This window comes from Pipistrellus hanaki (assembly GCF_964339955.1).
Source record: "Pipistrellus hanaki genome assembly, chromosome: 6".
In the NCBI taxonomy this organism is placed as follows: Eukaryota; Metazoa; Chordata; class Mammalia; order Chiroptera; family Vespertilionidae; genus Pipistrellus; species Pipistrellus hanaki.
This window is the reverse complement of record NC_140508.1, coordinates 74,224,699-74,250,762: the sequence shown is the minus strand read 5'-3', so window position 1 is coordinate 74,250,762 and position 26,064 is coordinate 74,224,699. Positions and strand designations below refer to the sequence as shown.

General features: G+C 48.0%; 1 protein-coding gene across 2 annotated transcripts in view; it reads right to left on the bottom strand.

Moving 5' to 3' along the window:
- LOXHD1 (lipoxygenase homology PLAT domains 1) overlaps nucleotides 1-26,064 on the bottom strand; it is a 93,184-nt gene that overhangs the window by 29,985 nt on the left and 37,135 nt on the right. The window contains exons 11-26 of one of the 2 annotated variants that reach the window (XM_084887503.1): nucleotides 25,344-25,430; nucleotides 24,768-24,903; nucleotides 22,402-22,556; nucleotides 21,959-22,119; nucleotides 19,667-19,743; nucleotides 18,788-18,984; nucleotides 17,428-17,620; nucleotides 13,845-14,005; nucleotides 12,080-12,548; nucleotides 11,425-11,579; nucleotides 9,889-10,019; nucleotides 7,030-7,202; nucleotides 6,179-6,283; nucleotides 4,992-5,120; nucleotides 3,708-3,872; nucleotides 782-963 (exon numbers count right to left, since the gene is read on the bottom strand). In XM_084887503.1, coding sequence (XP_084743629.1) covers nucleotides 782-963; nucleotides 3,708-3,872; nucleotides 4,992-5,120; nucleotides 6,179-6,283; nucleotides 7,030-7,202; nucleotides 9,889-10,019; nucleotides 11,425-11,579; nucleotides 12,080-12,548; nucleotides 13,845-14,005; nucleotides 17,428-17,620; nucleotides 18,788-18,984; nucleotides 19,667-19,743; nucleotides 21,959-22,119; nucleotides 22,402-22,556; nucleotides 24,768-24,903; nucleotides 25,344-25,430 — 2,676 coding nt within the window. Of the gene's footprint in view, nucleotides 1-781; nucleotides 964-3,707; nucleotides 3,873-4,991; nucleotides 5,121-5,690; nucleotides 5,992-6,178; nucleotides 6,284-7,029; nucleotides 7,203-9,888; nucleotides 10,020-11,424; nucleotides 11,580-12,079; nucleotides 12,549-13,844; nucleotides 14,006-17,427; nucleotides 17,621-18,787; nucleotides 18,985-19,666; nucleotides 19,744-21,958; nucleotides 22,120-22,401; nucleotides 22,557-24,767; nucleotides 24,904-25,343; nucleotides 25,431-26,064 lie in introns of those variants that run through there. The other variant, XM_084887499.1, reaches the window with a different exon arrangement.

Below are 26,064 nucleotides of genomic sequence, written 5' to 3'. Positions count from 1 at the left end.
CCAAGCCAGCCCTCGCTTTCCTCTACACATGCCTTGTTCATGCTCCCCTTACCCTCACTTCACTTAAAAGTTAAATCACCTCCATTCAGTCAACATCTGGAATGCTGCCCTCCCTTTTGATGGTGGAATCCATCTCTTTGCCTGTCGTTTCTTATCACTGTAGCAGCTCATTTCTTGCCTGAGAAGTTGACTTGGATATCAGAAAGTGAGTTCTGGTTCTACCCATGCCATGGTTTGCCAGTCTGACCTTCTCCTTGGCTCCCCAAGAGTCCCCTCAACTTCTAGTCATTCGTCTTCTATATCCCTCAAATTCCAGTCCCTTAGATTTTACATTTTCTTGCCACAGGGCCCTTGCGCATGCTTTCCCTGCCCATCCCTTTCCTCTTTTTTACATAAACCAGTGTCTGCTCTACCTCATCATTCAGGTCTTAGCTTAAGGATCACTTCCTCAGGGAAGCCCCCTGACCACCTCCAGAAAGTCAGATGTCTTCATGATAGGTTCTTACAGCATCCTACAGACACCCCACCCCCACCCCTGCTGCCCCAACCCAAAGCCTTTGATCCTGATACCAGTTCTGAGGGACAGGACAAGGCTCACCCTCCTCCCAGTTTCTTGGACGTACTGAGGCCCAGAGAGGTTGATGAGCTGCCCACCTTCCTCTCTAACAGCAGCCCATCAGACTTGCCTACCTCTGAGTGCAGGGCTCCTTCAACTCACTGGTCTTCTGGATCCACTTCACCCCCAAGGCCTGGCTCCCAGAAGCCTGATGAGTCCACATACCTCCATAATGAAGCGGGAGGCTGACTTCCTCTCAAAGAACATCTTCTGCTCCCGTTTGTTGGTGCACAGGTTCTTCTGCTCGGTGCAAATACCATCGCAGCCATAAATGACGAGGAAGACGCTGGCATTTGTACCAGCGGCAAAGACATCGCTGGTGTAGATGGTGATCTCATAAGGAACAACTAGGCAGGAAGCCAAAAGGATGTGAGAATAGAAAACAAACACAGGTAAGATGCAAGAATCCATGCACTGGGCCTCTAGTTTGTATATAAATATGTATATTTACCATGGGTCACACTGAAGACCCAGAGAAGAGTTCAAGAAGAAATGTACCCTATCCTATGATCTTGACCTTGAAAGGAGTCGCTTTAGAAATCACCTCCTCACAGGTGGTACAGCCTTCTCCAGAGGGGAAATTTGCTTTTCATTTATTGCCATGGTTACCTTGCTGTGCAACTAAAGTAATAATACTTGTAATAGTAATCGTTATCGTTCACTGAGTAATTATTAAGCATTTTATATTTCTTATCTCGTGTCACCTTCAGAGTGACCTTATGGAGTAGGTATTGTTGTACTGAATTTTACAAATGAGAAAACCCAGGGAGGTGAAGCAACTACCCATAGGTCACCATATGGCCAGACAGTGGTGGAACTTGAACTTGAACCCAGACATGTCCAACCCCAAATCCTGTGCAGCCAATCTCTATGGGTGTTGTCATGAACTGGAGTGAGTACTGATGCCTACCCACAAGCCACGGGAGGAGCAGCCTAAGCAGGAGACCACTGGTCCCATGAGGGCCTGGACAGTGGGTTAAGGGGAAATACGTCCCCACTCTTCCAGGATCCCAGGCAATAATGGAAGTGTTCTCTCTGCATTGTGGGGTCCCCTTCTTAGTCCTCTTGGGTTTCACCATGGCCTATAGCTTATAAAGCCTTGAACAGAGAAGCTGGCAATGGGTTTGAGCTTCCCCAAGACTAGTTGGCTGTGGGAAAAAATCTGGAAATGTCTGGCAGGAATAGCCCACCCTCCACCCATTTTCCTGGGCTTGGGCTCCAATTTGCTTCCTGGTTTCTAGCTCTGCCACTGTCACTGAGTTGCTGTGTGTCCTTTGGCAAGAGGTTATGCTTCTTTGGACCTCAGTTTCCTTGCCTAGAAAATTAGGAAGTTTAACGAGACAGATCTGTGGCTTTCAGTTTCTTTAACTGCAGATTTTGTATAAATACATTTATCAAGAATATTCAGGGGGGGGGGAAACTTGACTTTTTAGAGCTAAGGTGCTTCTCTGGATGGCATGAATTGGGGGGCAGAGGACTGTCCTTTCTTATCTCTCTCCTCCCACCAGCTGCCCTCAGACACCCCTTCAACACCTGGGATCCTCAGAATAGGTTGAAAACTGAGGTTCCTCCCAGCCCTGGCATGGCGTGATGCTGACATTTGGGGCTCCAGGCTGTGTTCCACCTCCCCTCTGAAGCCTATCAGGTCAGGCATGACAACAGCTCCCTTCCTCATTGATATGCCTCTACCGTGTGGTTCACGTGTATTGGCAGCCTTGATGAACTGCCCTGGGTCCTTCTAGGCCCCAATGAGGATGCCTGGGCCCGGTTCCCACCATTCCCGAGCTGGGGCCCTGCAGTCCCTGGAGTTCCTGGCTTGGGCCCTAAGACATTCCCTATCAGGGCAGTGGGTTCTGGGTAGCAGACTCCTTCCTGTGTGCCCTTCGAAAGGGGTGTCCATCGCTCATCAGTCTGCAAGTCAAGTCTTTCCTGACCTTTTTTCCCTTTTTTGACAAATGTGAATGCAGGGCAAAGGGCAGATGGATCAATTTTAATATTAGGCTTGAACTGAATGTAGTCAAGGTCAGTCCTTTTCTTCTCCTTTTTCTTTCTCTGTAAAGAGCAAGGCCTGACCTAGGCTCAAAGAAAGAAATAAGCTCCTCTGTCCTGAAGATTCCCACCCAATGCTGCCACCAGCTGTGTGCATCTGCCGGGTGGGGTTGTGTGTCTGTCTAGGCTGCAGGCCAGACCAGGGGCAGAGGCTGGACCTAGAATTTGCTTTGTATATGCAAAGACTTTACTAGAATAAAGTGTCACTTATTTTAGACTTTAAACTGGAAAGTATTTTGACTCTCTGACCATTGCCAGTTTAATTGCTGTAGGCCAGTGGTCGGCAAACTGCGGCTCGTGGGCCACGGTTTGCCACTCTGTTGACTAATGAGTTTGCCGAATAACTGATTTATACTAAGAATGAGTTGCGTGGGGGAAATATTTTAATACAGCTAATTATTTGATTTGAAAAAAATTGTACTCTCTGAGTTTAGTTCAGATTTTAGAATATTCAGACAGTTTTTTAATAGTTTGACTTCAGTTTGAGTTCTAGTACCTATTATTTACCCATATGTATAGAAACATTTGATATATACTTTCTGAGGATGATAGAAGATGGAAGTGTCAAAACTTCACCCAGTTATTCCCCTTCTTTTCGATTTGTCCCCAATCAAGATAAAATCTTACAGTGGTGACTCTCCAGCATGTAATGACTGGAATGGGGACAGGTGATGGGGTTGATGACCATACCTCACAGTTAGACCTTTATCACTCTTCCTTTTGGGGTCTTACAACCATCCTTTTCTAATATCTCTGTTTTGGCATATGGGGAAACTGAACCCCAAAGAAGTGTAACTCTCTGCCTGTTCTCACCAGCTACTTTGGGGTGGAGTTTGGAATAAATGCCATATTTTCTTTCCTGGGTCCAGGGCTAAGCCCACAGCCTTCACAGGACCCAGAGAGTTTGGAAAAGGAGCAAAAGACTCAGTCTCCTAGGTCAGCCTGGCCCAGAGTGGACACTGGAAGAGGGATTAGAACTGAGTTGCAAGGGTGGGTGATGGGATCTGGAAACAGGGCCAGTCTTGATGTGTGTGTTTCTTACATGGTGTGTACAGCCTCGTCTGAAGCTCCTCGTGGAAGAGGTCCCTGACGATGGCCCCGTCATCTTCATTCTTGCTTAGCCAGCGGCCACAGGGGAACGTCATGCTCTTTCCAAGAGATGGGGCGTCCACCTCTACCCACTCTACAAACCAGCTTGGATTCCTGCCTAGAGGTAGGGAGAGGAGACACAGAACCCATCAAGGACTTTGATATGGTGGTTTCCTATCCATAATGTCAGGGTCTCCAAGCGTCCTTCTCTACTCAATGGCTGATGCCTACAGCTCCACCGTGAATGTGTCATCCCTTTTGCACACAGCATTGCACAAATGATGCCTGTAAAAACACTGGGTCACACGCCAGGCTGCTGTCAGTGACATTAGCAAGAGCAAAGGAGCATGGAGAAGAGATGACAGGAGGGCAGAGTCTGAGGGGAGGGAAGCAAGGACGCTGTCCAGGGTGGAAGGCACTCCAAACAGGGAACCCAGAGGTGCCAGAAAGAGACTGTGTTAATAAGGACTTCATCATTTCACCCCATGGCAGCTCACTGGCCTCAGTTTGTGATTCATGATGGGAAGGGAAATCAGTGAAGGATCAATGTTTCTTCCTGGGAAAAGGAGAGCTCAGGCTTAATAAAAGCCATAGCAGCCAAACAGAGAACCCAGTCTCTTAGCCCCAGGTGCTAAGAGGAGGGCCTCCTTCTGTGGGCATAGAAGACATGATTTGAAAACCAAGTAAATGAGTCCAATTTTACGGAGAAAGAACAAAGTTGGGCACATCCTTTAGCAGTAGTGTTAGTGGCTTCTGGAAAGGATTGGCTAGATCAGTGGTTCTCAGAGTGGGATCCCCACACCAGCAGCCTCAGTATCACATGTGAGAAATATGAACTCTTGGGCCCCACCCAGAACTGCCGAATCAAAGACTCTGGGGATGGGACCTAGAAATCTGTGTTTTAATAAGTCCTCCAGGTGGTTCTGATACCAACTCAAATTTCAGAGCCACTGAGCCAGATCAGGGATTCTCAAATCTGATGGCACATTAAAATTAATGGGGTGGGGGTTTAAGGAAAGTATTTTAAATCATCAGTATCCAGACCCCATCCCAGACCAATTAGATCAGAATCTTGCATGCAGCCAGGGCTCTACCCGGCTGCAGGGATTTAGGAAGTGGTGTAACTATGAAAGGCAGGTAACATCCAAATTTCCCCCGGATTCTTTCCTAGACACCCACGGGGACCTGTCTGTGGTCACTAAGTTCTTAGCAGGGAGCAGAGGGAGGGAAGTCAGACCTGAGTTGTCATGGCCGATCCTGATTCTCCATAGATCTCCCAGGTCCAGTGCCTCCACTGTGAAGACATCGATATTGCCCCTCTCAAATGGGGTGCTGTTGGTCTTGGAAGCTTTCAGGAGGCTCATTCCTGCCAATCAAATGACCTCAACATGACTGGCTGGCCCTGAGACCTTTCAAACCTAATCTGCCCAACCCTTTTAGTCTTTCCTCATAATGACCAACATTTGAGTTTTCATCAATTTTAGACTGTGCAATTACCACCCACTGGGCACCTTTGGTGTGTATCTTTTTATTGAGCTTCCCAATAACCCTCTGAGGTATGTATGTTTGCTTCCAGTTTGTATTTGAAAAAAAGGAGACACACCCAGAGGCCAGATGCCTTGTCTGAGATCATCCAAGAGAAAGTGATGGGGCCCTAAGTCAATGCTGCTCTCCTTCCATACCCCTCACGTCTCTATACCTGGGGAGAATCCAGTGACAAAGCCACCCTCCCGTGTTCCCTGGGGAAACAAGGGCTCCCCTGAAGGGTGGGAAATGTGGAAGGCATGGCTTCCAATGCTCCCCACCAGCCATCTCACATATACAATCTGTCCTGGGACCTGGGCTGTGGCATCAGTCTGAAATCTGAGGTGGTCTCAATATCATCGCCATCCCCTCCTGCTTCAGCATGTACTACATTGTCTTCAAGTTCCTTTACCCCTGTAAGTCCCAGCTCTGAGCCCTCTCCAGGTAAGAAGTCTTCTGATATTCACAGACTCCTAACAGACAGACCTTGGTCCAATGCCTGGTTTTGCCACTTAACATCTGGGCAGCCTTGGGCAAATTGTTTAATTTTCTGAGGCTTGGTTTCCTCAAATGCCAAAAGGGGTAGGCGGGGAATTATTAATCAACTGGGATAAAGTTTCAGATTAGTGAGATTATAAGCCCTAGAGATCTGCCGTATAACACATACTTATAGCCAACAATAATGTTTTGCATATACAACATTTAAGAGGATAGATCGCATGCTAAGTGCTCTTCCCATAATAAAATACAATAAAACAATAAAGGGGAATTCTTAAAGTGATTTAAAAAAAAAGGGGGGGCGGGGGGAGGGATGAAGGACCATTCTGGAACATTCTGCTGAGTCTTCCACTCTCTCTGGGGATAATGTGGGTGAACCTCAGACCTGCATTGTTTTCTTACCAGTGTCGTCTTGTGTACCAAAGAGCGTGATGAAGACATTGGCTTTTGTGTCTGCCTGCTTCTTGTCCCCAGTCTTTATGGTCACTTGGAATGTGGTAGATTTATCTGCAGGAGAGGAGTGTGGAGAAGTGAGTGGCAGATTGCTCCTCCCCTGCAGGAAGGAGAGAGAAACATACTGAGTGTGTTTCTATGTTCATGTTGACCATTCCTATGAATCTCTGTGCTTGCAGGATGTGTTCCTTTACTCTGGAAACATCCTGAAGGCAGAGATGAGGTCTCTCTTACCTCCAACTCACACTGGAAACCCTCAACCAATAAAGTTGTAGGATGCTTAGGGGAGACTTGGGTGACTGTGAGGGTCAGAGGCTCATCATCCAGAAACCTCAGTCTGACTACTCTAGGTTTAGAAGACTTTGGGGGATTTGAGTTGCAAGGAATGGAGCACAAACATCACAGAACTCTTCAAAATTCATTCCTTTTCTTGACAAAATTGTATTGAGGGCCTCAAATATGCTTGGCTTACTCAGAACCAGCTATTCTATCTATCCTATCCTATGCTATCCTATCCTATCCTATTCTATCCTATCCTATCCTATCCTAATCTATCCTATCCTGTCCTATTTCATTCCATACCTGTCTGTACATACTCAGCCTTACACCGGACATGTATGAATATGCTCACCCACCTCCTCATTCTTGCCATGAAAGAATGAGAGGGCAGTACAGATAGAAAGCCAGAGGAAGACGTATCCAGAGTTCACAGGGGAAGGAGGGGAGGTGGAGACCTCAGATGGGGCAGAGGTAAAGGGGAGGGTTGCTGGATGGAAGAAATAAGCCCTAGTTGAGGAAACCTTTCTGCTCCAAGCCCATGTTGTCGAGGGCGTTGTTTTCACCGCCACCCCCACCCGCCTCGTCCTCGTCGCTCGGCGGCAGCACAACGGACTCATCCACTGACAACAGCTCTCTGGACAGCTGGCCATCATCCTCCTCCAGTGCCAGCCAGCGTTGGCATGGGAAGTAGTACCTGTGGGGATGGGGAATGAGGAGAGGTTGGGGATATCTCCGTGGAAAGGTCTCATGAAGGAGTAGTCCTGGGCTGAGAAATGAGAGGCCCTTCGTGGGGATCCCAAATGCTCCCCTGTCTGCCTTCCAAGGCATTGCCCCCATCCTACCTAGCCTGGTAATCACCCCAGCAGTGTCACTCACCTTTTGCAGAGAGCAAATGTGGAGACAAGTCTCCAGACAACCAATTGAAAATGCTGTGTTGAACCTGGGACACAGCTGACCCTCAATCAGGCTCATATTGGAGGCATCTAGAGAAGAGAGGCTCCTGGGGACTGCTCCAACCCTTTCTCAAGCTAGTCTGTTAGCCAGGCTACTTTAGCAGAGAGGGTTGCACACTGAACCCTTATTGTTGCTTCAATACAAGGAAACAAAGACATGTAAACACACAACAAGAAAGGAGGGTAAGAAAGAGGAGGCGATGAGGGGAGCAAGGAGTGGAGAAAGGAAGGAAAAAAGAAAAAGGATGGGGAGGAAGAAAGATGAGTAATGAGGGGGTTCCATTCCAAAGAGTGATAAAACTAAAATATTTGGTTGTAAACTTAACAGGAATGTGTAGCAGCAGTGTGTAGAAAATTGTAAAGCATTACTGAGATACCTAAAGGAACTCTTGGGTTAATGGAAATGTACGTTGTGGGTAGCACTTAATATTCTAAATATGCAGTTCCTCATACATACATTTAATGGCATAACAATCAAAATTCCAATAGTTTTATTCAAATCACATGACTTGATGTGAAAAGGTAAGACTAGCTAATATTTTTGAAGAACGATGAAAGAGGCCAAGTAGTGACAGATATTAAAAAGAGATTATAAAGCTACAATAATTTAAAGATTGCTGGGCTTGCCCAGAAATGCTAAATCAATGGAACAGATTTAACTGCCCCTAACAGAGCTGAAAGAGGAAGCAGCAATGCTCAGTTTGTCCCTGTCCCTATGTTTTGGGTTTTTTTTTTGCAACACTTTATCCTTTCCAGCTTAAAATGATCAGGACAATTAGATTTTCAGAACATCTGGAGAAGTAAGCTGGGCTGGCATCAATAAGCCCATTTATCCGAAGAGCAAATGAAAGGCCATGAGGATGGAGCAACTTGTTCAGGGCAACCTGGCCAGTTCCTGGAAGAGAACCTACCCCAGGTCAGGACTCTGGATCTCAGCATGGGGTTGTCTAATGGCTCTTTGGCACCATCATGATGACCTCATAGAAACCTATATGCTAGGCCATGTAGATGTGCCTTAGTGTTCCCATTTGGAGCAAGCTCTTGAGCTTATGGGGCAAGAAGGAGGTAGGAAGAGGGGTGAGCCTCCTTACCCCCTACCCTGCATAGAGGGGAGCCAGGAAGAGGGCATGCTCCCTGAGACACCAGGCTAAAGGCCAAGAAGTTGCTTACATATCAACAAATGTGTTTTTATTGAATGTCCATCACATCCCAGGCACTGGCAGGCCCTGGGCAGCAACAACACACACGTAGGATCTTCCTTGCTTTCCCCGCTGCCTCCAGCACATCCCAAGAGGGAATGTGGTCTATTGCTAGAAATACTGCATAGCACATTCATCACTGATGGTCTGAAGTTATGGTCCTGGTTCTGGCACAATTTGATTCTGGGGCTATAGTTTTACTTTCCTTGGGGGTGATTCCTTCACCTGTTGGGAGGAAAGATCTCCCTTTCCAACCTAGCTCTCAGTGGGCCTGAGGGCCAAAGTTGCCCACCACCTGCTTATGTACATTCTATATATGAAGCATGGATTTTACATTTTTAAATGGTTGGGAGTAAATCTAAAGAACAATGATATTTTGCAACACATGAATATTACATGACATTCCATTTTCGGTGTCCATAAGCTTTACTGAAACACAGCCACGGCCCCTCATTTAGGAATCATCCACAGCTGCTTTCCTCCTGCAAAGGTCAGGCAGGTGTGACAGAGACCAAGTGGTGCCCAAGCCTAAAATATTTACTACCTGGCTGTTACAGGTGACCTAGAACCTTAGAACAATGTACCTGGAGAGACATATAGGTGACTAAGTCTGGCCATGGAGAGTGGGCCAGTGATGGTCTGGCAGGGAAGGAAAACCCAACTTTCTGAGTTGATCTCAAGAACTGGATTGGGCCGAAGCCGGTTTGGCTCAGTGGTAGAGCGTCGGTCTGCAGACTGAAAGGTCCCAGGTTCGATTCCGGTCAAGGGCATGTACGTTGGTTGCGGGCACATCCCCGGTAGGGGGTGTGCAAGAGGCAGCTGGTCGATGTTTCTCTCTCATCGACATTTCTAGCTCTCTATCTCTCTCCCTTCCTCTCTGTAAAAAATCAATAAAATATATTTTTAAAAAAGGAAAAAAGAAAAAAAAAAAGAACTGGATTGGTTCTATCAGACTGTTACCTGAGATGGCAAGGAATGCCAGGGGCTGCCCAATGAGAGGGAAGGGAGGGAGGCAATGCCCATCTAGCAGTTACATGGATTAAACCTACATTACAGCCCCCACTACCTCCACCCTTAGGTATCACATCCACCCCACCCCCACCCTCAGGCATCACAGCCACCCCACCCTCACCCTCAGGCATCACAGCCACCCCACCCTCAGCCCTCATTCCAAGACTATCTTAGTGGCAGGCATGACCTGTCCTCCTTCCCCTCCAGCCCCACTCACGTGCTCTCAGTGTTCATGTCAGTTATGTCTACTCTATCCAGGAACCATCCTTTGTTGCCCGCATTGTCATGACGAATCCGAATCTTGGTCAGGGCCCCCAGGTCAATGGCAGAGACGGTGAAAGTGTCTGTCTGGGAAGGGCCAGGGTAGCACTCAGAGGGTGGTACCCACCCCACCTTGCATCAGCTTCACTGTCCCAGGATCTGAGGCTGCTGTGAGACCCAAACCAGCAAGAGGCACATGGATTTATGTTGTGGGATGTGTTTGGTGCAGGGGGGGGGGGGGGGGAGTGTGAACTGCTGCTTGGATATCTGCTGTGCGTGTACATGTGTGCATAAACTCCTTCAGCTACACATTTTAATTAAGTACCTGCTAGGAGCCAAAGTGTAAATCCAAAGTGATTTACAGAAACAGAAGTATTAGACTTGCTCCCTATTGAGGTGGGAAGATTGAATGTGGATGAGTGTATGTATATGCTGGAGGAAGCAGGAGATAGACAACACTAAGTGAATTGGGTCTTCTTAACTATCATTTTTAAAAACTCTTTAATCCCAGATCATAGTGGCCATAATTTCTTCAAGAAAAGTACTGAAACAGAAATAAGCCATGACCCTTAAGTCATGGGAAAGGAGAAAAACCAGGAATCTCTGAAATAAATCAGTGATGAGGCTGAAAGTATTTTAAATAATTTGATTTCTTTCTATCTTTCTCTGTGTGGATGAGGAAACCTGAGGATGAGGTCTCCTCTAAGGCTTAGAATGGGGACAGGAATGGAAAAGGTGAGGTGAGAGACAGTCTTCTCAACAGAGGATATTGTGAGATTTCTAAGGACAAAGGTGGCAGCTGTATTTTTCATGCTTTCCACTATACAAAGAACTTGTACTCCTCAATCACCTCCTGCATCCCAGGCCCAAGAAACATTTCTTTCAATGCTAAAAGTTTTTGTAACTTCAGGATACAGTTCTCAGTGTGTCTTTCAAAAACCTCATTTCTCCACCCCTAGGTTGGTTTCATCAAGCTTCCCAGAGGCAGTGCTCACCATGGCTCAGCCTTAAGCACAGCCCTGTAGGAAGACTCTTTCTGAGTATCCTCAAACTGGCCTTCCACATCTCTACCTCACATCTTTGTCATGAGGTCCTATCTCCAGAGAGCACCTCTCACTGACATCTTTGGACATCTATGCCATACTCATCATCAAGGCCGTTTACATCTCTCCTTCCCACCAAGTGTCCCTCAAAGTGCCATCTTATGGTCACACTTCCTTCCTGAATCTCTGCTCCACCCACTTAGCACTGAGTGTCTGCTACCCTCCGATAGTTCCTGTGGGGTCATGGAACTGGACCCCCACCTCTGCCTTTCTTATAGAAAGCGTTGGTTCTTACAAAGGAGGCACCACCAGAACACCTTGTTGGACTGAACAAAGCTCACTCCTGGACCCAGCAGTCACTGTGGGTAGAGGGGCTTGGGAATCACCAGGGGGCTCCTTCTGTCTGAGTCCCAATCACCCGCCCAATGGCCAGAAAGCCCATACCCTACCTGACCCGGCTGGAACTTGCTGGAGTTGTCTGAATACCTCAGGGGACGCTCCCCTGTGTCCCCGTACTCCTCGCCAAAGATGGTCAGGAAGACGTTGGCACTGGTGCCAGCCTTGGGAACAGTCCCTGTGATAACCTGGACCTGGTAGGTGTTGACTGGAGACAGAGAAAGACACAGCATTGAGGACACACGGGCCTCTGAGTGGGCCTGAGGCTCAGTCTCTTGTATCCAGGTAGATGGTGGAAGCTAGAAGTGACTACAGATACCTCCACATCTACACTAACTTGTAACAGAATTTGCCCTTCCTCTCCACCCAAGACTCCCCCCCCCCGCCCCCCAAAATCCCAAGAAGTCATAGTTTTGGGAAAACTCACCCTGTGCAGCCCTCCTACTTTATATCCCCAACACTGAGTTATATCAAGGCTCCTCTAAGTCAACGACTCCTGAGAGCCCTGGGACAAATGCAATGCTAACCCCAGATGGGAACTGTCCATGGTGGCATTTAAGACACATGTCAGGAGAGTTATTTGGGTGCCCACCTATGGGGCTTCCATGTGAGAGGAGAGCTAGGCGCCTCCCTGGGCTCCCTTGTGTTGTGTGTGTGTGTGGGGGGGGGGGGGGGGGGAGACGCTGTTTGACCCTTGCTCAGGCTTACGCGTAGGACCTGACCGGCCAGAGGGTGCCAGCTCCAAGACAATTTCATTGTCCTCCTTGCCCCTGGCCAGCCAGCGGTTGACATCGAACTTGTACTCCTCAATCACCTCCTGCATCCCCGGCCCAAACTCCTCCTCTTCCTCCTCCTCCTCAGACGACTCCTCCTCCTCCTCTTCAGAGGAGGACTCCTCCGACGAGGACTCCTCCTCGCTCCCCTCACCCTCCTCGTCACTGCCCTTCTTCTTCTTCATCTTCTTCTGCAGCTTGGCTTTCAGCCGCTCCTTCTTGAGCAGCCTCTGCAGCTTGTCCTCCTCTTTCTTCTTCTGCTCCTCCTCCTCGGGGGTGAGCTCCACCTCCTGCACCAGCAGGTGCCGCAGCCACAGCATGTCCACGAACCAGCTCGGCGAGAAGCCCTCGCCCGTGTGCCCCAGTCGGATCTTGAAGACCTCCCCCACGTCAACTGCCTCCAGCTGTGCAAAGAGGGGAGCGGTGGCTGGGGTGGTCCCTGGTGTCCTCCCACCTCCCATGCAGAGCCAGGCACAGGCTTGGTGCAGAGTCACAGATGGAAAATCCCAGGCCTCAAAGCTCAGAGTTTCCACCAGCTCCCTCTCTCCTACACACCCAGCCTTGTTTCTCAGCCCACCTTCCAGGACCTCTCGCAAGTCCCACCCTCCACCCAAATGTATTTCCATCTAAACCCCTGAGATGGTCAAGATGATCTCATCTCCCTGCTTTTTCTCTTCTCTTTTCTCTCTCTCTCTCTCTCCCTCTCTCTCTCTCCTACTTAAGGGATGGGCTCTGGACCTGCTTAGTTCCTTCCTCAGCACCTTGGATTTCCTCTCCAGTGTTTCCCAGGTCACAGTGTCCATGTTATCAACCTCCCCAGGGAGGCCCACTTCTGGTCCCCTCTTCCCACCTATCTGCCAGCTGTGATGCATCTGCCTCACCCAGCCAGTAGGTCTGCATCCAGACGATGTACCACTCGGTCACATCTCCATGACTGGTCAGTTTCCCAAACACTTTCCCTGACATTGACTATTTTGATCCTTCCAAGAACTGTGAAGCAGGCCAGACAGGCATTATAAAGCTAGATTTGAATTGGTGGAAAATCTGAGGCTCAGAGAGGTCCAAGGCTAGGACTGCCACCTCTTCAGCAGTGCATGGAGGGGCTGGACGCAGTGAGGCTTGTGTCTCACAAACACACACAAAACACCAGCCTGATCATGCTCCCTACACACATACACACACACACACACACACACACACACACACACACGTCTCATATCAAAATTACAAATGTCCCCCAATGAGCACCATCCTTGCATATTTCTCTCCTGCTAACAATATGCCCATATCCTCATCTCTTTTCTTCTCTACTCAAAGGGGAGACCAAGGGCACTCAAAGCACAACGAGGAGACCCCCAGGCCTCCCAGTATCCTGCCTGGGAAGCATAGCCCTGCCTTCAGGCCAACAGAGCTGTGGAATCAGAGGCCACCGGGCTGAGAAATGATGGGACTAGTGCCGTATTTTGCTAAATTAGATTTATCTACTCCCATGGTTCTCAGAATTGGCAGCACACTAGTATCACTAGTTGAGCTTTTCAAAAAATCCCCATAAATTTCTCATTTAACTGATCAGGGAATGGACCAGTTTTTCCTTAAAGCTCCCCAAGTGATTCTAATAAGAAGCCAGAGAACCACTGATCTAGTCCAATCCCTTCATTTCTAGGCATCCCCTGGGCTTCCGCTGCCTTCCCCACACACACCTGGAACGTGTCCTTGGATGCCCGCTCAAAGACTTTCGAGCGGCTGGAGAGGAAGAGCACCTCCGTCTTGCCTTTCTCGCCATAGATCTGTATGTAGACTCGGGCAGTGGTGGCTGCGCCACCCACATCTCCTGTCCAAACTTCAACCTCGTAGTGGACCACTGGATGGGCATGCGGGGGAGAAATAGGACATTAGGTAATTGCAACAACAGCAATGATGGTAACAAAAATATTTCCCAGGCCTGTGCCATGTGTCTGGTGCTTCACAGGCATTATCTCATCTAATCTCATCAATGTCATGTGTAGATACTATCATCCCCATTTTACAGGTGGACAAACTGAGGCAGAGAGGAATTGAGTAGGTGTCTGGAGTGGCAAAGCCAATCAATCAGACTCCAAAACCCAGTTGCCCACTGCACCACATGCGTCCTCCGGCACCAGGAATGTGGAGTAGTCAGTACAGGAATGTGGAGTAGTCAGGCACTCTCTGCTGTGCCTCCCCCTGGGCGCACACCACGAGGCAGAAGCAGCAAGGCTGTTTGTTTCTTTTTTTCAGTAAAGGACAAAGAGTTGAAATTACAATTTTTGTTTAAATATATGTATCTCTCAGGTGATAACAACATATACATTTAAGGAGAGAAAGTTATATATCTTTTAAAAGTTAAAGGAGTAATTCATCAAGCTATTTGAGGGTGGAAATGTGTTACAGGTCTACACCACTAGAGGGCGCTTCCCATGGCGAGCCAAATGCCTTCAGAACTATGAGGCCATATTTTTTCAGTGACTATTTTAAGACTTGCCCTTTCAGCAATGCTGTAAGACAATATCATGACTTTTTTTAAAGTAAAGACTTATTTTCAACAAGACGAGGATCTTTCATTACCATGGCAATGTGAGAAATTGGAGGCTGAAAGCAAGAGGACTCGCTGCAAGTCTGAAGAAGTTGAACTAGAAATACCAGGCTCAGCTGGGAGTGAAGGTGGGCTAGCACATTGATAACAGGGGATGCAGTAAAAGCTGGCATTCTGAATGAAGGGGACTCCCAACCCCATTATGACCCTCGGTTTTCAGAACAATAAGCAGCCAGGTTGATACAAAATTAGGTCAGATAAAAATGAGCAATCGAAGAACAAGCTATTGGAAATTAGCATGTGATAGCTGGAATAAAGTATTCCACAGCAAAGATATAGTCAAGATCAGCTCTGAAGAACAAAAAGGAAATTTCCAAAGAACAAAATGACAAATGATATAAGGGTAAGAAAATCAGAGGAAGTCCAATATCTTACTAAGAGTTCAGTTCTAATGAAAACAGAGGAAACAGAGAGTTGGCAGTTGTCAAAGAACTAATACAAAAAGTCTCCAAACTAAAAAATGCTTCTGGATGGAAGGAGCCCATGAGTTCTAAGAACCATGGATGAAACTAAATCACAAAAGGCAGTGACGACATCATAAAGTTTTAGAATGCAGGATATAAAAATAGGACCCTAGAAGCTTTTAGAGAGAGAAAAAAATAACCCTAAGGGGTTGGATCACAGAATGGCATCAGACTTTTCAGTTGGAACACAGGGAGCTAGAAAATGGTAGAAAAATTCCTTCTAAACTCAGAATTCTGTAGCAAGCCAAACTATCGATCAACTATGAGAATAGCCAAAACCGGTTTGGCTCAATGGATAGAGCGTCGGCTTGGGGACTGAAAGGTCCCGGGTTCGATTCCGGTCAAGGGCATGTACCTTGGTTGCGGGCACATCCTCAGTAGGGGGTGTGCAAGAGGCAGCTGATCGATGACTCTCTCTCATCGATGTTTCTAACTCTCTATCTCTCTCCCTTCCTCCAAAATCAATAAAATATATTTAAAAAAAAAAAACTATGAGAATAGATGAAACACATTTGTAGACCTGCAAGGTCTCACCATTTCTCTTCCATGTACCTTTTCTCCAGGAGCTACTAGTAGAGAATGTGTTCTAGTGAAATGAGGAAATAAATCAAAGAAGAAGAAAACATGAAATCCAGGAAATGGAACAACCAAAAAAAAAAAAGAGGAAAAAAGGAGAAATTTACAAAAAGATGGCAAAAAGGGAAGCTAAAGTAATTGAAAAGTTATCTCTAAAGAAGGGGGCTGGGACAGGGGGAAGGGAACCACTGAGTTTTTATCTTTCTGTTGTTAACTAGTATCGGTATTACTCTGTTGGAAATCAAGTTCTAATAAAAAGAGGGGAGGAGCTGATTCTTCACACTGGCGGGTACCATTACAAAACATGTGTGTGTGACACTGCCCTCAAGGAACCTATAGGCTAGTTGGGGACAGAAATTGCACACACGGAAAGACACAAAGGGTTCTGGAAAAGAGAGGTGAGTTCGTTTTGGGGCTCCTCTCAGGGAAGCTTCCTGTGGTGTGAGCCTTGTGCACTTGCTTCAGGGTAGAGGTGGAAACGCAAAGCTGAGGAAAGTGAGGAAACACAGGTTCTGGTCCCACTGTCTTCCTAACCCTCTCGACAATCTCTTGCTTCTCTGAGCCCCACCATGACCTATGGCTCTTGCATTATGTGCAATGGTTGGCTAGGTCACCTTGAACTTCACCTTCATTTACAGATGTTACTACCCTGTCCATAAAAGCCCTACCCCCATGCCATTTTTCATCACAACTCTTACTTGGCCATATATATTTATTGTTTGTCTCTCCTGGTGGAATATGAAATCCACGAGGATATAATTTCATCTGTTTTGCTCATGGCTGCCCCCACAGAACCTAGGGCAGTGCTGGCTCAGAGAAACATCCTGTATACTAAAAGGGTAATGTGCAAATTGGACCTAACAGTAGAACTACTGAAATGACCCGTAGCTATGATGCACACTGACTACCAAGAGGCAGATGCTCAATGCAGGTGCTGCCCCTTGGTGGTCAGTACACTCCCACAGGGGGAGCTCCGCTCAGCCACAAGCCAGGCTGACAGCTGCGAGCACAGTGGTGCAGTGGTGGGAGCCTCTCCCACCTCCTCAGCAGCGCTAAGGTTGTCCCACTGCAGCTTAGGCTCATTCCCCTTAAGCCATCTGTTGAACATCCCTGGAGGGCTCCCAGGCTACCAGAGGTATGTCTGACTGCCAGCTTAGGCCCGATCCCCCAGGGAGTGGGCCTAGCTGGCAGGTGGATATCCTCCAAGGTTATTCTGGACTGTGAGAGTACACAGGACCAGCAGAGAAACCTCCCTGAATGCATGAATTTTCGTGCATCGGTCCTCTAGTTACATATTATAAATGAATGAACAAATAGCTTTATCTCCTCAGCCAGTCTTCCCAGGAGAAGACATGGACTGCATCCTCCTATCCACAGGGCTGAAAGTGTACATTTCTTATAAAGTCATGTGCTGACTTTGGCCCAGAACTAAGTGCTTCATCCTTTGACTCCTCAGTTTCCCCATCTGTACCATGAGCCCTCCTCCCTTCTGGACACATGGTACCAGGGGAAGCTCCCATTTTCTCCCCTCAATCTTCCCCTTGGAGATAAGACCTAAATGGCCCCATGGTCGGTCCTCTAACCACCCCACAGGGGAATGATGTTGCCATCCCACTCTTAGCCCCTCCATACATTTCTGGATCTCCACGACCTCACTGGGATAGAGTTCCACCTGCAGGCGCCCATCAGCATGGTTCTTGTCCAGCCAGCGATTGGCAGGGAAGGTGTACTGCTTGCCTTGGCGGGGCACGCGGATCTGCACACTGGCCAGGAACCAGCTGGCACCCCTGCCCGTGCCATCGTGCCCAATCAGCAGCCTGTTGATCTGGAAGGAAACCCAGGCTGCAGGTGAGCAAGGAGCCAGTGCCCAGAAACCTCCATGCCTCCATCCCTGCCTCCCCAAACACCTGCACAAACTGTGACTCACCCTAGTTCCTCAGGAGAGGGAGGCTAAGCAGGAGGAGGCTGGGCCCTGGGCCTGTCCGTCAGTGGCCAGCTGGGGGCAAGGGCACCACTTCTCCCGCCCGGAATCTCTGCTCCCTCTTTAGTCCAGCTCACCTCCACGGGGTGTTATGAGAAGCAAGTGGGGGAACAGGTGTGGCATGAACTTTGAAAGCTCTGGTGTGTAGTTAGCAATGTTAGGCAGGTACTTAATACACACTTAAAAATAATGTGGTGACTTCGCAAGGAAGAAAACAGTCACAGTAGCCATGTTACTGATGGGGCTTTGACTTGTTTTAAACATGCACTGTTATATGTGCATCTGCATTTCCTTTCTGACATATCCATCCTGTGGGTGACAGACTATGTGGACAGCCTCTCAGGAGGCTGTCATCTCTGTCCAATTCCTCCTGCCCTCTTGTTCTGGGAATGTTTCCTCTTTCCAGTAGCACTCAGTACTTCCCTGGCGTTGCTATTTTATGTTGTAATTGTAACATCTTTGCCCACAGGCAACATAGATGATCATGTTACCATCCTTATATGCACATGGCTCTTCAGTGTTCAAATTGCTTTTAGGTTTTTTTTGAAATGTTGTTTACTGGGAATTCTAACATTACATGGAATTATAAGACAGCCTTTGAGGCCCCTTCCAGCCCCCAGATTCTCCCTGTGATGGTTTGGAGGGGTGATGTTAGCTAGGAGTCTGGTGCCAAAACACCAGATTTAGAACATTGCCCAGGTCAGTTCTGACCTCACTGTTATGGGTACTCGGTGTCTCTTTGCAGCTGACCTACAGACACTAAATACATGCATTCCATCCCCAAAGAGATGCTGAAAGCTTCACCACTGTTCACAAATCTGCTGCTGTTCTAGGTCGTAGCAGGAAAACAGTGTACCTCATTAACCCATACGTGAGCATTTTTTCCCTTCAAAATAAGTTCATCCTTGTGTACATGAATGGCATGTGTGTGTGTGTGTGTGCCACAATCAGATAGACATATATAGGGGGGTGGGTGAGATGATGTCATGTGGTCCTGGGAAGGAGACTTACAGTTCCAATGTTCAGGGTCTCGAGGGTAAACTCATCCACACGGCTACGTTCAAAATAGTCATTCAGGTTGTTGTCAGAGACAAGGAGGTCTTGCTTGATGGTGTCAGATTTATCGCCATAGAGTTTGATGAAGACTGTGGAATCGGTGCTGGCCCCAGGGAGATCCCCTGTCTTCAAGCTGATGTGATAGCGGTAGTCTGAACAGTCCGAGGCAGGAAGAAAGGGGGTTAGTGCAGGGCCGGCAGGAGGCACCACGGAGCAGGAGAGTGGCCTGCAACCAGGGGTGGGCTCTTGCTCTCTCTAAGTAGTGCTGTGACTTGGGACAGGACTCCCTTCATCCCTGTGGGGTCCCCTCATCTATAACAGCTGAATTCTACTACCTGCTCGACCTGCCCCACCAAGTGTGAATGTGCGAGGAACAGCAACGCAGGCAACACTAACGTGTAAGAGGCAAAGGATGGAAAGCAACTTCTCATTTGATGGGTGAGGAATCTGAGGCCAAAGGAGCATCGACCCCTTCGTACATTATATGCACAGCATTACTGCTAAGTATTCTGACCTCGGCTTTATAAGTGAGGATCTGGAGCCTCGGAAGCTTATGTGTTTGGCTCAAGAAGTCAACAGCTGGCCAGTAGCCAGCCAGGAGTGAAATCCTAATGTGGCCTCACCCCCAAGGCCACAAAGAGCCTGTGTGCACAGCGCAGACAGACAGATTTTCAGATCCTCCCTTGGAGCCCCTTCCTCTCCATTCTCCCGGTGCCTCTCCATGGGATGAAGTGAGGAGCATGTGCTTTCTCCAGGGCTTGCTTCTGTGTAGCCAGAGGAGGGCACCTGTTGCACCCACGGCCCAGCCAGCATCTGGTCATCAGGACAACTTACTCTTCAGTGTTGCATTGCTATCACTGGGCAGAAGCTCTCGGACCAACTGCCCATCATCCTTATCTTTGTCCAGCCACCTGGTGGGCAAATGAGGGGCTGTTAGCTTTTTGAGGGGATCAGAGAGACAACCAACCATCACACAATTTATGCAGAGTCACCAGAGAGGCCAACACTTTGAACTCAAGCAAAGGAAAATGGTTCCACTAGAGCTAGAACAAAGGATCCTATCTTTGGCGAGGGAGGACTGCCCAGAGGAGGTGATATTTGGCTGAGATGGCAAGGAGGACCAGGAGTTATCCAGAGGAAAAGCAGGTACATTCCAGAAGGAACAATATAGGCTGGGATAAGCTGACCGAAGGCCAGTATGGATGGAATGCAGCTATTAAAGGGTAGGTGCTGGTGGATGAGCCTGGAGAGGTGGAAGGGTCACTCGATGTGGGACGTTGGCAATTATGGTAAACAAGTTTGTCCTAAACACAAAAACCTCTGGGACATCACTATCATCAAAACAACCACCTTTTTCTTGCGAGCTCATCTTGTGTGTGCACTGTGCTAAGGGCTCTGGGGTGAGGAAAAGACAGAGGAAATAACAGACACAGCCCAGCCCTTTAAGGACCTACAGTCTGGTTAAGAAGACAGTGTAGACTGGCGGAGGCACTGAAGACAGGGAGGGATGTTAGATCAAAGTAATGGCAACAGGAGTTCAGGGAAAGGGGAAAAGGTCGAGGTGAGGGGGCTTTGATCTGAGTCCTCAAGGGTGGGCGAGATTTGCCAACAAGGAGAATCTGAGGGCTGGGGCTGGATAATTGTGACTCATCTAGCAGCTACCGTGGGGTGTGAACCCAGCTCTCTGCTGGTCCTCGGCCAGCAAAGACCCTGGGCGAATTCATCCAAAAAGCACTGTTCCCTCTGAGCACAGAGACCCAACTGAGAATTCAGACAATCTGCAAGCACAGGTTGTCTTAGCCCCAGTGCTCAAGATGGTCTATGGCACATGTGTCAAACACAAGGCCCGCGGGCCAAATCCAGCCCGCCAGGCCTTGCAATGTGGCCCGCACCGCGCTGTCATCACTGCACTCCGCTGTCAGTTTATGACATTGTCAGTTTATGACTGTTCAGTAAACCATTCGGCCCGCGATTTAGGCTGGATTTTAGATTTTGGCCCCTTCTCTGATTGAGTTTGACACCCCTAGTCTATGGTATGGGACGATGGGCAGAAGAGACATCCTTGTTGTTCTCCAGGGCAACAAAAAAACAAGATACTTGAATCTTGATCAAGTGTGTCTCCATGTGCCTAAGTAATCTCTTGTAATAGTAATAGCGGCTACATTTTGAAGACTCTAGAGACCTTTGTGATGGACACAAAGGTTTCAGTGACTTGCCATGGCTAGGAAACTGCTATTCCTAGGCTCCTGGAGTATGTGTGTGTGTGTGTGTGTGTGTGTGTGTGTGTGTGTGTGTGTGCGCGCACACACGCGCGCACGCTCGTGTAAGTGCATGGACAGGGAAGGAGTAGTGCATTCATGGCTGGGCTCTCCCAGTGCAGCCCCAGAAGCCTGGGCCAGCCCCAATGAAGTGAGCTCGGGCGTGCAGCACCTCATTCACAGGTGCAAGACTAGCCTGGACCTGGGACTTCCAAAGACCAGCAATCCTAAGCCTCAAATTAAGGTCACTATGTACACCTCCCAGAAGTTGCTACTGGTGAATGTCAGGGGCCAACTTGACAGCACAAATGAGACCCAGGAATATTGCTCTTTGTTTTTAAAATGTCTCTGACAGGAACTTCTAGAAGCCAGTGGGAGCCCAAACTGGCTATGAAAAAAATCCAAATACTTAAGGAAAAAAAGAAAAGAAACTTTACCTCATTGGTAAGCTGGGGAAAGGAAATTAAAACAAAATAAGGTGTCCTGAAAGATATTAACAGGTAAGAGATGTGTTGGAAGGCTATCCAAATAAAAAATAAACACCTTTGATTCAAAAGTTTGATTTAGCATGTAACTCTCTGAGTTAACTCTCAGTTGAATTCTGAAGTTGTCACATTTCAACATTAAAAAAGTGCTGAAATCTTAGAACTTAAGCACATATGCTAGCACTACACAGGAACACTGTTGTGCCATCCATCACCTGTGGGGTGGGGATGGGCCTAGCACCATCAACAGGGTCCTCTCTTTCTGCACCAACTACTTCCCTATGCCACTGTTTTGCTCCCTGGTCCTGCTTGTAGGTCTGGGTCTTCCCAGAACTGGGGCCCATAACCTAAGCTGGGAAAGTAAAAGCAGGCAGAACCCATACCTGAGACACGGGAACTCCACATTGTCGCTCTCAGGCTGTCCCTCCTCTCTCACCAGCACCCGGTCCAGGAACCAGCCTTTGCCCCCGCCTATGCCTGTGTGTCTGATCCTCACCCGCCTCACCTTCCGCATGGTGACCGACTCAATGGTGAACTCATCGGCCTTCAGAGGGGGAGGACAGGGAGGACAGTGAGGCCAGTGAAACAGTGTTCCCCTGGGACCCAACACCAAAGCCAGAGCCCCAGCTGGATGGTCCTTGAGCCCGTGGGTGTCAGGCATGTTAGGTCCCCACTCCCTTCACCCAGAGCAAGCCTCTTAGATGGCTCAGTACCAGCCGTCAGCTGTGCTTAGCAGAGCAGATCAGAACAAATCAGAGCAGGGAGTGGGAATGGGGGTGATGAGGGTGAGGGCAGGGAGGAGTGGTGGCTCATTGTTGCAACTCACGTTGCCTTTCTGAAACATCACATCGTTATTCTTGCAGGTGTACAGCAGCCGCTCCCCCGTGTCCCCCTCGTCACCATAAAGGCAGAGGTAGACGCTGGCATCTGTCCCGGCATCTTTGATGTCCCCCGTGCATACGGTCACACGGTGCCGGGCCACTACGGGCAGAGAGAAGGGACACCATTGGCTGACAGTTCCTGTACCCCACCCCCCCACCTCCGTGCACCAGCCCTGCTGCTCCCAGCCTCTAAGCATGGCCTCCTCCTCTCCTCCCAGCTCTCCTCTGCGCTGACTTTGCTCCTCCCCCAGCTATTAAATCCCATCTCATACCACCCCAGTACCTGCAAACCTGCAAATCCCTGTCCCAGACAGATCAGAGGTTCCCACTTTCAGGCCCTCATCAGAATGGGAAACATATAAATTCAGGTTATTGAGCCACACTCCAGGCCTCCTAGGTCTTAGTTTTCAGAGGTGGGACCCTTAAGACTGCATTGTTTGCAAGCTCCCTGCGGCTGGCATTGCAGTATTTGAGGACCACAGGTCTCATGCCAACGTTTTGGCATTTAATTCCATCCAACCCAAGTCCTCCTCCTTCATGCCTCATTCACGATCTCACTGCACACCACAGCCTCACTTTTCACTTAAAACAGTATCTGTTTCCTAAATCTGGTAGGTGTGAGGTGCCATAATTAGTACAAGAATTCAGTAGTGAGCAAGACAGACAACTCCTGCTCCCATGGGTGAAAGTGGAGGATGAACAGTAAAATCATAAACAAATTATGAGCAGGAAAACGTCTGAGTTACATCTGTAACGAAGATTACATAATGGAGTGATGCCACAGAGTGCAATGGAGAAATAATTGCCTTCTTTTCAAAGAAAATACTACTGAATGTGAGCAGACAGGGTAGTGTCACTGACCCAGGAGGCAAGAGACCTTGTTCTCTGTCGAACTCTGTCTACGCAATGGAGAATCAGGGCAAGGACTTCCTAGGTTTCCTTATCTGCATGAGGCTATTTTAAGGGCTCTTGAACATAAATATTCTATAGCCACACATTTTATTTAAAAGTGAAGAAGAACTACAAAATAGTGTTACTTATGCATAAGGGCTACTAGAACTATGAGTGACATCATTGTCTATATATTCTTCTTTTTTTTAAAATAAATTTTTATTGATTTTTTACCAAGAGTAAGGGGAAAAGAGAGGAATAGAGAGTTAGAAACATTGATGAGAGAGAAACATTGATCAGCTGCCTACTGCACACCTCCTACTGGGGATATGCCTGCAACCAAGGTGGTACATGCCCTTGACCGGAATCGAACCTGGGACCCTTCAGTCCACAGGCTGATGCTCTGTCCACTGAACTAAACCAGCTAGGGCTGTCTATATATTATTAACTTTATAATTTTGCAATGCTACTTTACTACTAACAATTTAAGGTCTACCATGAGTATACCAAATATGTTAATTATATTAAGTGCCAATTCTGATCAGTTGCTAATGTATGCTTGGATGCTATTTGAGGGCTATGAAGCTCATTTCAGATTCAATAGCATAGAATGCTGTGATCGCTCAGTAATGTCTGCCAAGGAAAAGGACAGGAAATGTTCTGTGTGTTTGCCAATATGCTGCTACAATAACCCAGAGGCAAAATGGTCTCCCTTTACCCCTTTGAATGTGGATATTGGATTAAAAGCTTTGTCCCTCCCCTATTAGCCTTAAATAGAAATAGAGGACCCATCAGAAGCAGCGTAGTCTGGGATGCTTCCATTTTTTGGAGCATCTTGTACATAATTTGAAGAGAACGTTTCCTTTCATTACAGGGATGCTCTAGAGCAAGCATGTCAAACTCACATGTCTCATTTATTTAGAGCACATGTGTCAAACACAAGGCCCGCGGGCCAAATCCAGCCCGCCAGGCCTTGCAATGTGGCCCGCACCGCGCTGTCATCACTGCACTCCGCTGTCAGTTTATGACATTGTCAGTTTATGACTGTTCAGTAAACCATTCGGCCCGCGATTTAGGCTGGATTTTAGATTTTGGCCCCTTCTCTGATTGAGTTCAACACCCCTAATTTAGAGAAATCTTGTTCAGTGCAGATTCTTCTCAACCCCTCACAACCAACTAAAAGGCCCATGAATCTCCCCTCCGTCCCCTACAACCATCACCCCAGAGCTCTGGCACATGGACTTGAAGAGGGCTCCTTCAAGATGGTCTTGAGGATGGACCTCTAAATCCTCCCTTGCATTCACAGGGAGCCTGATGATGCGCAGTGGACAAGACTACTAGCTCATTGGCCAGACCCTCATCAGCATACCAAGCAGAGGCTCCACTGCCTCCCCCGGGTGAACAGCTGATGAGCACTTACTGCCCATTATCCTCCGCACGGCTGGGCCCTCTGCAGTCATCTCCCTCACAGTCTCATTGTCATCCTCAAAGGCATCCAACCAGCGATTGCAGTTGAAGTTATATTTGTCCTTGGTCAGAGTGTTCATCAAGGTCATCTGGAATGAAATCTTGGGGTGAGCAAGTGGGTGTACCAAAGATATTTATCCATGCCCTGTGGTCCTTGTGCTGCTATCTGATCTCAAGGAGGCCAAGGCCATTACCTAGAGGTGACTCTTGTGGAAGGTGGAGTACCAGTTTAATACATACCCTTTGGGTCCTCTGAGACTTACATTTGCCTAGCAGCCAGGTGTTGGGGCAGAATGCAAGGTAAGACTGCACACCTGAGCATTTTTTAGTCTACTTTGTAAGTCCACGCCACATCAGGAAGTCCCTGTGTGCTGTGTCCAAATTCATGTCTCTCTGTAACTCTTTCCCACACTCACTACAAACATAATACACAAAGCAAATGTGTACGTGATGTGACAGGTTCATCAGAAAGGGACCATTCTGGCTCCTCTCCCAACCCCCTCCCAACTCCCAAGATGGTGCATCTCACCCTTTCTAAATGCCATCCAGAGCCAGGAGTCATTCCATTATGCCATGCCCGAACCTTGTAAAACCTGCCGAGATTCGGGAGCTCAAACTACAGTGAGAAATAACAAGGTTTGAGTGGGCACAACCAAGTGAAATGTGTTTATCCTCATAGCTGACCCCCTGCCAAGAGAGAACCTGCTTTGGGCTGTTTCTTTAGCAACAAGGATGGGTTTGCTTCAATCCACCCTCATATACTGTATCCTCTCATGCCCTTGTAACCAGAGGGTGAGGTAGCCATGTACAGCTAGGGTTCAGTCTGATCTGGTAAAATTTAACAAAAATAACTGACCCACAGTAGGATCCAGACTAAAGAAAATCTTCCAAGCAGTGAACTTCCAGGAACAAAATCCAGATGGCAGCCCTGCAAATTAGTACAAGCCCACAGCCCCTGAGCTCTGCTGGGCATTGAAACAGACAAAAAGATCAATATAGCAGCCATGCCCTTTCCCTAGGGGCTTGCAGTCTAGCCAGGAAGGCAAACACAGAAAGAGCAATGAACTGAGTGGTATAATAGCGGCACCGGTAGGGTGTTCTGAGAAGAGAGCAGCAAATTACAAAGTATTCTTACCTAAAGGTCAGAGCTGCATGTCTGCTGGCAAAACAAGCCTTGCTCTAGTTATATATGTATCTATACGGGAAATTTAAAGGTGAATTTCTTTGAAAATGTTCTAAAATTGTCACTC